Below are 17,543 nucleotides of genomic sequence, written 5' to 3'. Positions count from 1 at the left end.
TTTCTGGTAGAGATATATTAAAGCTAAGAAACTAATGTTTATTTGAACAGACAATATCCTTTGAGTTGACTTTTTCCTAAAGAATATTGTTTTATTTTAGTTTACTTTGGTTTAAGTGTGTTTTAGCTGACAGTAACACCCTGCTACAGAGTTAACCAACTCATGCAGTTTGACACAATGATCTGTGTATTTGGAGATATACTAGGGATGGGAATTTGAAAGCAAATGCATGTATATTCGAATACTGGACCCCCCAAAAACCGGTTAACCGAAATGTACATATCCTATAAAAAAAAAAAATTGGGTAGTTTTTTTTTTTTTTTAATGTTTCAATAACTTTTGGAAATAAATAAACACTTGTTCAAATATGTATAGACACCAAGTCGAATTTGTCAAATGTATTGAACTGGTGATCACAGTTTGACAGCTATAGGCCTACAGCTTTCGATTCACAATCAGGCCAGCTGTAGAGAAGACCCTCTCAGCTGGAACGGAGGTTGCGGGTATAGCAAGGTATAGTATGTATATAAGTTTAATTTGGCATAGTTTGACCTCTACACCGCACTCACTAACCTGGTCGAAATATTTCCACACATTACTCCTTTTGACGCCATGTCTGTTGTGTAGGACTCTTCTTAGAGTGTAAATAATTACCGGACTATGACTATGTTGAATACCGGCAAAACTAAATCTCTCCTTTCTAAATGTCTATGTACTTTGCCGCCACACACGGTTGCCAAGCAGCGCTTATTGTTGTTTAGGCTGGCCACTCATGTGTCGCGAGTGTTGACAGGGGGCGTGGGAGCACGCTCATGAACTGTTAGCGCCGGAACCTCGCAACGGCTGCGGAGCATTTGGGCATAAGATGAGGTTTGAGTCTGCGTGATCTGCGTGTAGGGAGGGGCAGCAGTCATATCATTGGCTAGAACTAGCTAGATCTGATGGATTTGGACATAAAACACCGGGTGCGAGAGAGAGAGATCAGCACCTGCAGCTCTGCCCGCTGTGAGGGACCGGTGAGCGGAGGCGTCACCTAACACATTTAGCTATGGCACTGTTGTATACTTAAGCAATAGCTCACGACAGGCCGTGGTATATGCTCATTATATCACAGCTAAGGGGCGTGGTTCGGCCCGACGCGGCAGGCAGTTTGCTTTTCAGCCCAACGGTATACTGTTTTTCTCAGACGCGGAGGGATACTGACTTGTTGTGAAAAGTAACTTACAATTCTACCCGTGGTATACGCTCAGTATATCACGGCTAAGAACCAATCAGATTGCTTGATTTGACTTGTCCGTTTTATAAATTGAATTATTCAATTTGATAGTATATAATCAAAACATTTTTTTTTAAATAAAAATATTAATAACTTATATTCGAATACCTGAATAATTATTCGAACCCTTGAATAATTTTTAATATTCTACTAATCGTTCCCATCCCTATAAATTAGATCAAGCACAAGTAGCAAGCTAGTTCAAAAATAACAATAAAACTGCAAACTAAATTAAGGTATACACAAGAATATGCTCTTTCCTCATCTCTGTTTATACATGTATTTATTAAAATAGTGTGTGTGTGTGTGTGGGGGGGGGGGGGGCTATTTCTCTATGGGATGTGTTATTTTGCCTTATTCACTGCTATTTTTCCTTCCTCCCTTCCTATATGGCCCTGTCCTTTACAGAGATAGTAAACCATTTGAATGCCCTCAGCTGCTTAGATGATGATGATGAGGATGATGATGCTGGTGTCCTTATGCGAGCACGCAAAGCAACCGCTAAGCCTGCCGCTTCCTCCCAAGGTCTTTTTTCACCTTTCTTTCACCTCTCATCCCGTGTTCCTGACTCGTTGTGTCACCTCTACACTACCATGCATTACCACAATCTCTTTACATATCATTATTTTCTTAATCCTGTCTTTTCTAGCTTTCCGTCTCTTTTTATTTCTCTCTCTCTCACTCAAAAGTCCCATCCCCTGATCCTCCTTGACATTGGCATTGTGATCATGTTGTGGTGGTACAGTTGATCTTGGGTCATGTGGTGATGTGCAGTAAGAGGTGTTGTGAACACATCCGTTGGTGTTTATCCTTTTGGTTCATGCTCTTGTTTTTGTGACAGTGTTACCTTCCCTTTTGTTTTACTGCAATTGGTAGTGAACCATAACATGTACATGGGATCCAAACTAAGTGTTCTCACCTTTTAAAACCCTTAGATGCCCTTAGAGTGACTGGACCCTACACTCTTCCATAAGTGGGTCAAAAAGGACCCGTATTAGAATAATGTGTTTTTATGCCATTTTTGTCATTTTGGTTAAGAAAAATCACTTAATAATATTTTGTATTATATTTTGGTTCACACTAGAAATATTTATTATTTAATTTTTCGCTATTTATAATATTAGACTTTTTTTTTACATTTTGAAAAAAAAATGAAATTCCATAGAAAATGCATGCGGGTCATTTTTGACCCACTTATTGAAGCTGGGGGTAGTAATACAAAAACTACAATTTCTTAAAATGTAAATTAAAAATTTGAATGGCATGATATCCAAAACATGTTTTTTGAGGAATAGTTTGAATATGAAATGATAAAAAAATGTAATTACAAAGATAATCTAAGAAAACCACCTCACCGGGTCAAAAAAGACCCACTTATGCATCTAAGGGTTAAAGAAAAAAATGTTTTGCTTTGTCAATTTGGAATTAAGTGCATTTGTTTTCAGTTGGACTTTGTATTGAATCTGTGGTATTCTTATCGTGGATCAAATGACCTTAACACTCAGGACATTACAATAAAACACAATTAAAACACACATTACATTACTTTGCATCTAGCGTCTTACAATAAGTGCATTCGAGCAACAAGATACAAACTTGAAGAAAACAGAATCATATAAGTACATCAGGTTTCAAAGAGCCAAAACATTTCAAGTGCTACTCAACTGCCTTTAGAAAAGCCGGTCCTTTGTTAGTATATAAGTGCTTTGTTAATAATTCTATCGCTCGAAGTGGAGTCTAAAGAGATGAGTTTTCAATCTGCGCCGGAAGATGTGTAAGCTTTTTGCTGTCCTGATGTCAATGGGGAGCTCATTCCACCATTTTGGAGCCAGGATAGCAAACCCACGTGCACATACACCGGTGATTGAAGTTATAAGGATTATATTGTTTTACAAAACCATAAAAAAGACACTCTTTCACACGTGTTACTGGGCATTTGGGCCACATGTAACATTTCATCCTTCTGTAAAGTTCCCTTTTCCACAGGAAACACTGCTTGTAGTTAGAAACACAATCACGAACAGAGTATTCTAATATGAGCAATTGATTAAATCCTAGGTAAAGCTTACAAGAAATGATTATATCAGCAGTAAAACTAATCAACTTCATCATATCATCAGTAAAAGATAGCTTTGAGATTCTAATTGGGCCTGGAGCTGGTGAGAGGCTTCAGAGCGACAATATAATACATTGCTAAGTCAGATAGAGTTGAGGGGGTTAGAGAAACATCAGCATTATGTTAGGGGTCTCAATCTATCTGCTTTGAAGGGTAAAAGGAGAGATTATTTCTCTTACCGCTAAGACTATGCTACATGGTTTCACTGGCTAGTCAATATTTCAGGGTTAACTATTTAGTAAAATAACCGATCATTGCTTATAAGGAAATCTTACACACACTCATGCACATGTTCTCCTCCACGGCCTAAACTGGGTTGTGAATGTTGTCAGTCAGAGGCGAGGATGTGCTGGACCCCTTATCAGCTAACACCACTACACAAAGCCCCCCTACATATAGACCAAGCAACACACACACACACACACACACACACACACACACACACACACACACACACACACACACACACACACACACACACACACACACACACACACACACACACACACACTTGTTCTCTTTGTACAGATTCTCACAGCAGCATTTCTTGGCATCTACCTCGCACACATTTACGCTCTTTACAAACTGACCCACACCATGGCAGCATGCGATGACGATGATGAAGATAAAGTGGACAACTCTCCGCCTTTCCAGCTGGGATCTCCATAGCAACTCTCTACTGCCTTCACTGTCCCCCACAGTAACACCCCATATCGCACACATTTTCCCAGAATGCCACTGCTGTATGCATCAAGTGGGGCTGAGGTGGTGGAGCACATAAAAGTTCAGGCTGCAGGATTACTTACACAGGACTTTTTTGAATGCTCATGGTTCACTCCAAAGTGCAGATTTTGGTTAATATGGGTTTGTGAATGTTTGTATTCATTTCATTTTGGTGGACGTATTGTGCTGTAGTTGTTTGTCTTGACTCTGTAGTTCGTGTTCATGACTTTTTGTTTGACTTTTGTGGCAACAGAGCTCATCAACAAGCTGAACTTCCTGGACGACGAGGATCAGGAAGTGCCTCCCGACTTGTGCTCAAATCCCTTCGAGGATCCCGATGACGACCTTCATCCGAACCACCTCAACCCGTTTGATGATCCTGACGACACAGGTACGCATGTGACAAAAACAATCAATCTAATTTCATTTTGGTGGATTTGGTGTTTTTTAGTAATTCTTTTAGCTGGTTTTAGGCTTTAATATTCTGAAAGCTACCACAAGAAAAGTGTTTATTTTGGGGGTGTCAGTAGAAAGACAGGGGGATGCTACTCAAAGGTTTTGGTTGTGCACATACCTTGAATGTGTGTATTCATGTGTGACTATAGCGGGGAGGCTCCAATGCTTTCAGTCAGACAGCTAAACCAATGTTTTTGTCTGACCACCTGAGTAGCCAGGTGTATTAGTATGGATTATTTGTTTTTGAGTGGCATGCTCCCACCCACACACACAGAGCTCCCACTTTGATGCTTGTTTGCTTGTTTAATCTGAACCTTATTGTTCGTAGCAGTCTAGGATTTTGCTTCCTTGTGCACATGTTTGGATAAATATATTCTTAGACATTTCTTTTTAGGACTTCCTAATCTTATTAAACCACTTTTGAAACGTAAGAATTCAATTGGTTTGAAGGTTGGTATGTTTTTAGGTTCATTTGAAAACATATGCGTTTGTTTCTGTGGATCTCGGCAAACAAAAAGCCTTTTTGGAATTGTCAAATTGAACACACATTTACTCAGTTTTTATGGCAACTATAGGAGAACTATGTTATCAACCATATCTTTTTCTGAATGATCCAAGTGAACTAATGTTAAAACAATATTGATAAACCAACCAAAAGCTAATTGATGTAGAATCAATACAATACATCAAAAATAATACATCAGTCCAGAGGGAAGCCACTGGTTGGTTAGTGGCTCTGCTATATCCTGATATATTCTTTAAACTCTTGCATAGTGTGTTGTACATGCACTCACCGCTCTCTCCTCGGCCCAAACAGAGCCCCCTGCCCAGCCGGTCTTAAGGCAGCGGGTTGAAGATACCTCCTTCTACGACCACGATTCCTCAAATCCGTTTGATGACCCGGAAGAACTGGAGACAGAAGCAGCTCCGGGGAATCCCTTCGAAGAGGCCGACCCCGACACGGACCTCCAGCCGGACCCAGAACCCCCCAAACCCAGGCAGAGGAAAGGAGTCCGGCCTGTGGACATGAGCAAGTACCTGTACGCAGACACAGCGCGGGAGGAGGAGGAGCAGCTCGATGAGTAAGACTTTATGTCTTTATTTGTCCAATTTCTTTATCATATTTTTAATCTACTGACACAGGAAATGTACCTCTTGTTTGTTTTCCATTTGCATGTATTACTCTGGCATTGAATACAATAAAAGGAGTCCTTAAGCCCCTTCTTGTATGTACAAAGGGCATTTGTATGTCAGAGTAGAGAGGCCTATGTTATATGGTTTGCTTTAGAGAAATATACTTTCCTAAATGGTTTTCATGTCTGAGTAGCCCGTACTAGAAGCAGCAGTCTGGAAGGTTTCAGGCTGCCAAGCTGCTTTACTGTTGGCAGGCCAAGTCGTCTGAGACCCCTCCTTCTGAAGGGGCACTTGTAGCCCCCCCATCAGGGCAGAGTGACGAGGCAGCTCTTTCAACGGGAACAAGGGCCCTGTTGTTTCTCCGCATTCTTTAACCTTGTCTCCCTCCTTTCCCTCTCCTGTCGTCCCCTCCTTCCCTCTCCCCCTATCTGCTTGTTGCCTCATACTTTCCCTCCTCGCCATCATCCTTTACTTCCTCCTCAGACTCTGCTCATTTCTACTTTCCTTTCACTTCCTTTCTTCTTCTTGTTCCGTTTTTCATCACTTAAGTGTATTTCATTTGCTATTTAATTTCAGTCTTGAATTATTCCCATTTTACCGCATTGATAGTATAAAAGTAGATGAGGGTTAGGGTTAGGGTTACTGCATCTACAATATGTGTGTCCTGTTCAAAAAACAAAGGCAATCAGTGACAGCAGAACTAGTGGTGACAGAGAGCGATTTTGCTTATCACTTGGCAGAGTTGTTGCACGTAAAAGAAACCATACTGTCAAAGAAAGCTCATTTGTAACATGTAATCAGTGTCTTATTGGCTAAAACAACATCTTATTGTGTGGACCCCCTTCTGTAGCCTGCCCTAAATAGTAAACCTGAACTTTTCTCCTGTTGAGGGACGCTGTCACTCAGAAAGCCGTATATTTTAGTCCTCTCGGCTTCTAAAGACAGACAGGTTACTGACTGGCATGTTTCTTTTGCCCTGTCTCTTACACCAGGAGCAGTCCTCAGCAGAATAGAAAGTTCAAGAGGGCAGAGCAGTGTTTTGACTGGAGCCCTTTCACATGTCTTTTAGCCAGCGCTGGTCTGTTAAAGCTGCTCTATGGGCCTGCCTGCTCTACTTTGCTTTACTTACCTCCTTTCTCCCTCTTCGTATTGCTCTGAGCTTAGATAGACACTGAGCAGCTCTAACCTCAGCCTTTTTCTTTCTTACTCTCGCTCTGACCCCCACCCTCTCCATCCAATTCTCTTGTTTGTTTAGGATTGCTTGTTGCATGTTGAGTGAATGTCTCAAGGCCGTGCCCCTGCTTTCAGTGCCACAAGCATGCCTGTATATTGATAACACTGGTATGTGTGTACGAGTGCCTGTGTGAGTGTGTGTGTGTGAGTGTGTGTGTGTGTGTGTGTGAGTGTGTGTGTGTGAGTGAGTGTGTGTGTGTGTGTGCCTTCGTGCTCCTGCCTGTCTGTCTGTCAGTAGTCCACATTGGGCAGTAAGGATATGAGGTCACGCAGACCTGACCTCAGTGCACCTGCATCTTCTATTACCTTTCCACTTGTGTGTGCCGTTCATTGTATTGCACAAAACTCTCGTTTCCGTGTCGCAATGTCCTGATGTTTAACTCAACAATGAGCTTTTAGAGCAAATGATGCGTTTAAATAGTGCTCAATAACTCTGCAAAAAGGATCTATAATGTTCGTTGTATGCATTAGTCTTTGCATGTTACACATCTGAATTGCATTGCTTTAATATCCCTTGACATATTAAGAAATGCCTGTTTTTCTTTATTTTATATTTTTTTCTTGCGTATTTTGCATTTGTTTTTCTTCAGAAACACAGTCTTTGAAGCAAAAGGTCAAACTAATCTTAATAATTAAATAGTCCTCTATCAATGCACATTGCTTTAACTTAATTTCTTAAAGAATAATTGTAGTCTGCGCTCACTTTCTATCATGACATTTTGTTTCCCCGTCTCACCCTCCTTTCTTAGATCTAACCCATTCTACGAGCCAAGAACATCGAGTCCCGAGCACCCCCCCACTGGTAGCCCCTCTCTGGATGTGGGCAGCGGCCAGAAGAGGAGGGCCCCCCCGCCCCCCAGCTCCAGCTCTGGCCTGGGCCCCAGCACCCCCGCTCCCAAACCCAGCGCTGGACCAGACAGAGAGAGAAACCAGCCGGTCGGGCCCAGCCCGGTCGCCGTGTTGATGGGGAGAGAGCTGGCCTCCTCCTCCCCCAAGGTAAACACACTTCACCTGAACGCAACACACTCGATTTATACCCAAAACAGGCCCACAGACATGTATGACAAAACAACAAACGTGGAAAATGCACACAGGGGAGAAACGCTTCAACACGTGTATTTCGGTTTATTCACGGCATTAATTTAGTTATTCTACAGTATTGTTGTATTATAGTTATTTATTAATGTATACAACCCAATTTGTGTTCTTTGAAATTGAAAAGGATATTGTGTTTGTTACTTTCGTTGCAGTTGTATATGTCTTAAGTGTAATTTGGCTTGGCTTCCTATTTTGTATGGACATGCTTTTATTTTGAAGGAGAGTTAGCGCTGTTGACAGGAAGTTGTTGTTGCTATGGAAACAACGTGACGGAGATTAACGGAGAAAAGTCATATCTACATATAAAGACGGAGAAAGTAAACGATAACGTTTATGGTTAAGTGTTAGCACCCCCTGAAGAGGCACAAGCTCTTACGTTGATATTGGAGATTTCAATAAATTCGAAAAAACGAATATCCGAATAACGAAATTGAAACCCGAATAGTACTCCAGTGTTTCCCCTACCATTGTCTTGGAGGGGCGCTGCAACCTGCCAACGGAGCCCCGCGCCCCCCCTGAAATTCAAGGTGTTTTAAAAAAAAAAAGGTGTATATATTATATATATATATATTTCACCAAATTGCAACTAATCTATATCTACTGTCTTTTTACACATTGAACATGTGCTCTTTTATTAAATAAACTAAACGCTTTAATTTTAAGTTGTGTGTTTAATGTTTTTGACCCTAAGAAACACTGCTCCAACGAACGAATATTCGGATATTCGGGTACAGCCCCACCATGTAAGCTCAGTTTTTTTTCTGAACAATATATTCTATAATCCACAGTACAATTTAAATAGAAACATTTAAACATCACATACACACAGTAAAGAAGGGTTTACGCTTTTATTTTATTTTTTATTAACCACTCGGTAATGTTTTTCAGAGGACCAAAGCTTCAAATAGTTAAGTACATCTTTACCATAATCTGAAGTAAAAAACGCAAAGTTCTGCAGTTTTCTTACTATTCTTCATTCTGACTTTTTCATTGTAGGATGTGTTATTATAAGTGAATTACTTTTGTAAGTGAGTGTGTGTGTGTGTATGCATGTGTGTGTGTTTGCGCTTGTGTGTCCATATCCAGTGGTCCTTACATTAGCTTTTTTTCCGCCTGCACGATCCCATCTCCTGCCCATTCTTTATGCTCATGATGGTCCCGGCTCCTCATTTGAATATAGGTATTTGTTTATTGGGGTGTTTTGGTATGTTTATTTATTTATTTAAATTAGGTAAATCATGGCTGGGTCTAATTAAATGGCTGATGGTCACACACACTCACGGCAGGAGTCAGACCACTGGTGGGGAATGATTGTGTGTGTGTGTGTGTGTGTGTGTGTGTGTGTGTGTGTGTGTGTGTGTGTGTGTGTGTGTGTGTGTGTGTGTGTGTGTGTGTGTGTGTGTGTGTGTGTGTGTGTGTGTGTGTGTGTGTGTGTGTGTGTGTGTGTGTGTGTGTGTGTGTGTGTGTGTGTGTGTGTGTGTGTGTGATCCTATGTGGGGCTTAAACACAGGAGGCTTAACTACAGCAGAGCGATCACAAGGGGGTGTTGACCCCCTGTGCACACACATATGCACACACACTCTATACAGTTACTACACACACACACACACACACACACACACACACACACACACACACACACACACACACACACACACACACACACCCCATGCAGCAGGCTAGCTGACTGTTTTAGTGTAGCTGGGCGGTGATGCTGGCCGTCCATGTAATTATGGCACAGTGCCTTTATCACCCAGCTGCAGTTGCCTGTGACCGTGGGTGAGGGGGCCTAAACCACTTTAATTACCCAGAGCCAGTGGCCTGTGGTGGGCCACACTTCGCCAAGAGATGCCCCTGCCTCTGGAGCTCTGGGAGGAGGGAGGGAGGGAGGGATGGATGGAGGGATGGATGCAAAGAATGAAGTGCGGGTGAGGATTGACGAGGGGTGGGGGTGCAGTGAAGGAGAATAGGTGGGAGATAGTGAAGGGTGGAAGAACCGTGGGGGGAAGAGAAGGAAGATGGCGAGGGAATAGTAGAAGAAGAGATAGGATGTTCACAGTAAACAAGGATAGGCCTACAGGGTTGTTGACATATAGTGTGAATATGTTTGTCTTATTCGCACCAAGCACTATGACACACACACACACACACACACACACACACACACACACACACTCACTCACGCGCGTCAGCCATGTGTAGGCTGTGAGATGACCTTTGAATGTATGAAGTCAGAGAGGATTAAGAGGAGACATTCCCACTATGAGAGGCCAAGACGAACCCCAACACATCATCACACTATGGACGTGTGCGGAGTATAGATGTGTGCTTGTGCTGCATGTATGTATGTATCCTGTTCTTATAGTTTATAGCATGCCTAAGGCTTCATTCCTAGATTATGTACCAGGGCGGTTATAACCTTCCCCCGAAACACAACTAACCTCTACCTCTCTCATAATAGAGGTATGTATTCTCCATTTATATTTATTTCTACCAAGTATTCATACGGGCATCGGAATATAGGACCAAGATAAACACACGCATGCAGACAACTATGGCTAATCTCCGAATGTGAATAGAAATTGATATATTGAAAGGCACCATACTCACGTTATACATTTACAACCTGCCCTGAAGGGAGCGGGATGTTTCATACGTGTTTTGTTCAATGAAATCTTGTCTTCGCTAACCAAGAGAAAAGATCAGCATGTTCTGTTTCCCATTTACATTTGACACCTTTGTTCAGTGCAAAGGTAACACAAGCTTTAACTGTTTGATTACTATAGTTACACATAGTTTAGACGTGTAAGTGTCAGGGCCTTAGTGCTAAAGTAATATTCCAGTGATCTTGGATAGGATAGGAATAAAAAACTGAAATAGCTAAAGCCGAAGAGATGTATAGCTTGCTCTCGGTTTACGGAAGAAGTGGCTGAAGCAGTAGAGAATAATGATGTGGGTACGGGAATATGGAGATGTATTATATACTATCAAATTAATAGGGTTATATTTTGAATTGGTTCATTTCTGTTATCCTCGTCATGTATGAATTCACTCTTGGAGCTTTGGCATTAAACTTTGTCTTGAAGATGTAGTTTTATCCTCCTTGTCATTGCATTAACTCCGCCCACTTCAATGCCGGCCTGTGAAGAATCGGGACATCTACAGGCCATATGGTGTGCACCCACTTACTCCTTACACAGGTATTACACATATGGATTGGATTTACATTAAGCCTAAACAAGAGCTCAACGCTCTGTGGAACATATGTTCAGGACCAGCAATTTATGGCTAGAATAAAACAACTCAAATTCATGTATTGAAACATGTGGTACCATGCTTAACACATTTGCATTAGCATGTAGAATAGGAGGGATGAAACCCTCTTTAATGGTCACACATGCAGAGCACACAGCACACAGTGAAATGTGTTCTCTGCTTTTAACCCATCCCAGTACCAGGAGTCTAGTACTAGGAGCAGTGGGCAGCTATTGCACAGTGCCCGGGGAGTGAGGGGGGAAGGGGGTTGTCCGGTGCCTTGCTCAAGGGCACCACGGCAGGGCAGGAGGTGAACTGGGACCTCTCCAAGTAGCAGTCCAGTCCATATTTAGGTCTGTTCGGGGACTTGAACCTGCGACCCTACAGCTCACAGTCCAAGCCCCGACTGACTGAGCCACTGCCCGACATAGAGATGTAGATGTTCCACGTACTGTATCTATTGACGTCACAAAAGCATGTTGTTTGATTCTCCATGATGCAGAGCAGGCTTCACATATGAGGTGGCATGGAGGAAAAGCAGCCGTCCCGTCACAGTCTCAGCCGCTCATTGGCCCCCCTGCATGGAAAACTCAGCTATTAGTGTATGCGTATTTGTGTGATTATGGGTGGATGTTGAGTAGTGTTGTAAAATGCTAGCATAGACTAGAGAAAGCACTATATAAATGCTGCAACTTTTCATACAATAGCTCTGCACGTGTAGACAAAGAGTACGAGTAGCATGGGCTATCTCATTCAAATATGTAGCACATAACAGCAGGATGCAGTGGATATTTTGACGTAAGCACATGTTTAAGATCAAGCAGTGAAGACAGTATATGACAGTAAGTCCCAGTGTGAGCTCATCTGATATTTCAGACAGAAGTGACTGACTTAAATCAAGACTTTGAATAAGCATCTTTATTTGTATTACACAGTGTGTATTACAAATAAAGATGCTTATTCAAAGTCCATCTTTTTTATGGACATACTTTTATTTTGAAAGAGAGTAAGCGCTGTTGACAGTAGGGCTGTACCCGGATATTCGTTCGTTGGAGTACTATTCGGGTTTCAATTTCGTTATTCGTATTTCTTTTTTGAAATCTCCAATGTAACGTAAGAGCTTGTGCCTCTTCGGGGGGTGCTAACACTTAACCATAAACGTTATCGTTTACTTTCTCTGTCTTTATATGTAGATTAGCCAAATTACACATATAAGACTGCAACGAAAGTAACAAACACAATGCAATATCCTTTTCAATTTCAAAGAACACAAATTGGGTTATATACATTAACAAATAATTATAAAACAACAATACTGTGTAGAATAAAAAAATGAATGCCATGAATAAACCGAAATACACGTGTTGAAGCGGTTCGCTGCTGATTACTACCGAATATCCGGAGCCCGAAATTTTTTATTCGGGACAGCCCTAATACACACTCATTCAAACATTGGACACCAGCAGCATTTTACATTTGTAGAGTTAGTGTATTTCTCTGGGTCACTCTCTGGTCTTGTTTGTAAAGAGAAGGCAGTGCAAGTTTTTACCTAAAATCACAAACTGGCTTTTTACTATTTTCATTCTTTGAATATACATACATTAAGTTACTTTTAGTTGATTTTGTTAGCGATTCAAATCCATCTTAAGTTGTTGAAAGTTACTCTAAGACGCTTCGTGTCTCTCGTGCCAGTGTATCTGTCCGTTGTCCTGCCTGTGAGATGTAGATCCTCAAAGACGTGACGTTTAGGTTTAGCATCTGTGAAGGAGCTGGAGGATGGAAACGTCTGTGGGATTAATGTAAATGAACAGAGGGAGTTCCTGTTGGGCGGGTTGTGATCTCGGTCTGGTCTGATTCAGTCCATCTCTTTCACCCCTCCCAGTAATTCAGTGATCCCCTGCTCCTCCTTTCCGTTTCATCTCCATCTCTCCTCCGCAGTCAGACCGCTCTACACTTACATGCTCTGATCTTTGGATTTTTATCAAGTTTCTGCTTCATGAATTATTTTGCTTATTTTCATATAAAGAAAAGTTTGAAGCTAGAATATGTCTGAGGAAAAAAGTTTAAACAAAAAAGTTTTGTATTATCTTAATATTTACTCAAAGAAAGCCATCTTACATTTTAAGTTCTGGCCCTTTTCCTATCTGACAGTACTTTATAAAATAGACATGATAGCAAAATAGCAGGACATATTTTGTGTTTGAAAGACTTTAGGGTAGGACCAGCTGGAGTGCGCTAGAATTTGAAAATACACAGCCAGAAAAAATCTGCCCCTTCCTTCAGACTTCCTTACAGAGCCCCTCCTCCAACACACACGAACGCGCACATGACCAATGAGGGCACGAGATAAGTTTGTGCACAGATGGAAGGCTGACAGGCAGGTAGGCCATCCAGTTACTTTAGCCGGGCCGGCTCAGATGATTGGTCGTGCTTTTTACAGCGCCACGGCTTCCACTGATGACATTTCTTTATGTATTTTTTGTCAAAGCATTTAATGTATTCATTGCTATCGGGATGTTAAGAGCATTCCATGGAATATAACAAAAAGTGTTTCTGAAGTGAATTACCTACCCCACCTTTAAGTTTTATTTGGACATTACTTCACCACACCTTTTGTTGATATCAACTAGTGAAAAACTACTCACAATAAACTTATAATCCATAAGTTTAACTGTATATTTCTTTCATTTTCACACATACTTATTCTCTCCAGAAGTGAGAAAGTGAACCAACACTATGTTTTCTTTCTCCCCTTCAGTTGAAGGGCTTGTGTGATTACTTCTGTTAATCAAAGGGTTCAAATTAAATGGAGTTGTGCAGGTTGTGTGAGCTCCTGTGCCGTGGGGGAGGCAGAGGCCAGAGCTCTCCTTCCTCTCGCAGACTTTGTTTTCACAGCCCCTCCTTCAGTTCAGACTACCTCCAAATTGAAATTAGAATAAATTAACATTATTTAATTGAGTTCGCAGAAGGCTGCGATATTTCTTAATTAGCTTTCACCGGGGTTGGCGGCAGGAGAGGAGCACGGCCGCACGGCGAAGAGTTGCTGAGGTTGACGCGATGCTTTTAGAGGACAGAGGGGAGCCCAAGAGACAAGGACAGTCATCTCTGTCCTTTGATCTATAACCGGTCTAAGGTCTCTCGTCTTGTTATCATTACAGACGGTCCAGAGTTATTCCATCTTCTCTGATTACTTTTATATACCTTTAACAAAGATTCTCAGATTCAGGCCATAAAGAATGTCCTAGAGCATAATGTGTTTAAAAAGTGGTTAATTACATTTAAATACTATGTGTTGTGGTATTTACATTTCAATATCGACATGAGTCTTGTGCTATACCAAATCTTCTTACTTCTTACTATACCTGCATGTCACATTTAATTGGGTTAAAAGAAAGAATGAATTATATTTTCACCTGTTTTCCCAAAAACGTTTTTAAAGTCACTAAGGCTTTCCCAGTGTTAGCATTAATCTTGTATTGCTTGTGGTGATTATTTATAAAAGAATAAGTGAGCATTTAAAAACATGCACAGCATTCAATTAGGACAACTAACTAATATCAATAATAGTAAATCCAATAAGAGCTAATATTAAGGGTCACATTGTTCTAAATCAAATACCAGTTACAAACTGTTCTTGATAGTTTTTCGCTTTTGTTTTGAAAACATGTGTTCTTGCTCAATCAAGGTAAATGGTCCTTGACATTAAAAGTAAATGTAAAATGTCCACTGTGGTTTGTATTGCTACTTTGTTCCTTTAGAGGAGAGCTGTGTCTCTAACATTTCAGAACCTGGAATCAATATTAGCAGAGAAGCGTTCATCGCGGTCCGTTTCTGAAACCGAGCTTCTGAAGACTCAGCGGCTCCCCTTGGCCACACCGGCCTTTCCCTAAGCTGTGTAATATTAGGAGCATAATCCTTCAGAGGAGTAAGTCTAAGTCAGTACCTCTCAATGTCTGCATTTTCCCCATGTGGACCCCTCCCCAACTCTGATTTGCAGTCTCTGAGTGGTCTGTCATTGGATCTGGTGGGAGAGAGGAGACCCAGTTTCTCCTGACATGCAGTGTAGGTCCGATCATCGGGCTTCCTGTGGTCGTTTCATGCTGCAGGGCATCGCTGTCATCAGGTGGGGTTAGAGAGGTAGAAGACATTACTGAACAATCCAAACCTTTCTCAACAGTGGGAAAAGGAAAAGGGAATGTTCAGATGAGGTTATGTTCTGGGTCAAGCTGTGCAAGGGTCAGTTTGATGTGCCTGTTTACACTGCCAAACCTACATCTTTAAAACAAAACAAAAAAGTTATAGCAACACGATGAAGTTGCTCACACAGGAGCTGATCTTATGAGACGAATACAGAAATGTTGGCTCGATACACAATGTTGATCCGAGGTCTCACGGTGCACAATGTTAAATCATTTGAAAAGAGTAAATACAAAATCTAATGTTAACACGTTTTCAGGGACTATTCTGAATTCAATTTTCTACACGGTCGCCATGAGGGAGGCAGCTTGTGTGTTGTGTGTACTAATGTGCCACTTTGTGTGTGTTGTGAGGGATATATTTTGATCCAGTTACTGTAATGCGGCTATCATTTCCCCACCTCTTCCTCTGTTGGGTGCATGTCGAGTTCACAAGTTAAGCACTGCGAAGAGCTCACTCTCCTCAATACCCGCGCCGACTGGTGTAAAAGGGCCTTCCGCAAAGCGCCGCTTGTAATCTGCCTTTGGTAAATCCTCCTTAGTTTTATCTGCCAAGGATTACCTCACAAGCTGCGAGCAGGAGAGAAACGAGGGAGACGCAGAGCAAGAGAGAGAGAAATGAAAAGCAAGTCAAACAGAAAACGATGAAGATGGAAGAAACAAATCGCTGTGTAATCTCTGAAAGAGAGAGACCTGCTTTAGAGTTGAAGGGAGGTTTCCCTCGCCACTCATTTAGAGAGGGAATTGACTAATCCCTCTGTGATTGATGTCTGCTATGAGAGGCTCTATAGCAGACTAATATGGCTTATGAGGATGACCAGAAAGTCCTTTGTATGTGCGTGCCTGTGTGTGTGTGTATATATGAATGAACCAAACCTTTTTGTCTTGTGTGTCCTTCTATCCAGTGGCCGGAGAGGCCAGGGGTTTGAATGACATGGCGGGCCGAAGAAGGGGTAACTTTATCTTAATCTGCTCCTAATCTGCCCCAGTCCTCCAGGTGTGTGTGGGCTTAAACCCAGAAACATCCAGGGTTTTGGGGTGAGGTTTAAGGGGGCTTCGGGTGAGGACATAGAAGTCCATGCACTTGAAAACTCCTTCGACCTCAAGAAGGTCTTAGACCCCCCGCACAGTCTTGAAAACCGCTCTCACTTAGTCATGCCATACCTTACTGCCGTCATCCTTAAGTGGCCCCCGCTACATTTTAATTGAATTAAACCAACCGTTCTCCGCAATTTAAAAAGGACCTTAGAAGTACCTTATGAATTAGTCTGAGTGATTTGTCTTTCAAATTGTGTGCATGTGTTGGGAGAGTGTGTGCGTGCACTGTGTGTTTGAGGAACGGAGAGCGAGTGTAGAAATGATAAGGCTTTAATTGCCTCTTTATAAAGCCCTCCAGCACCCCCCCTCTTGGACTGTTATGGTATGCAGGTGTGTGCTCTTATGCGCTATAGGAAATACTAAGTGGCATTCTCAGCTCTTAACTCTTGGATCACAGAGTGGGATCATTCCTGTAGCTTTTAATCGAGCACTCTAGTTGGAACTCAACTAAATTTGAGCACACGGTCTTGTCTTGGTCTTAATCAAAACATACAGTGAGTTTGCACACTTTGACCCCAGCTAGGAACTAATGGATAGCTTAGCTAGCAGAATGGCTACATGCAGTTGGTTTTTCTGACCATAGGTTGGTTGATCTCTTGGTCCAACACTAATCCCCAGTGAAGCACTATCGGAGCTGATCGACAAACATTAAGGAAATGAATCTGAATGTCTTTGATGATTCCCCTAAATGTCATCTTGCACAATCAATAGATTCAAATTGTCAGTTGTCCATCAATTATGTGTATGATGAACTACAAGGAAACTGAGCTCACATTAGCACGTTAGCATGTTAGCATACAGAACGCCACATGCCAAATCATTGACTTGTATTAAATGTATCAAAAGTGGACAACCCGTCGCACATGTTGGGAACAGAAATGATTGTTCTTGTTTTTGTGTGTGTGTGTGTGTGTGTGTGTGTGTGTGTGTGTGTGTGTGTGTGTGTGTGTGTGTGTGT

At 41.7% G+C, this 17,543-nt stretch overlaps 1 protein-coding gene across 1 annotated transcript in view; it reads left to right on the top strand.

The window, feature by feature from the left end:
* The window catches only part of ehbp1 (EH domain binding protein 1), a 154,638-nt gene that overhangs the window by 42,705 nt on the left and 94,390 nt on the right, over nucleotides 1-17,543 (top strand). The window contains exons 8-11 of the mRNA XM_079689974.1: nucleotides 1,685-1,801; nucleotides 4,369-4,506; nucleotides 5,389-5,653; nucleotides 7,688-7,934. Of these exons, the coding sequence (XP_079546100.1) occupies nucleotides 1,685-1,801; nucleotides 4,369-4,506; nucleotides 5,389-5,653; nucleotides 7,688-7,934 (767 nt within the window). The remainder of the gene's footprint in view (nucleotides 1-1,684; nucleotides 1,802-4,368; nucleotides 4,507-5,388; nucleotides 5,654-7,687; nucleotides 7,935-17,543) is intronic.

Source organism: Notothenia rossii (genome assembly GCF_949606895.1).
Source record: "Notothenia rossii genome assembly, chromosome: 6".
In the NCBI taxonomy this organism is placed as follows: Eukaryota; Metazoa; Chordata; class Actinopteri; order Perciformes; family Nototheniidae; genus Notothenia; species Notothenia rossii.
This window is presented reverse-complemented; position numbering and strand designations above follow the sequence as displayed.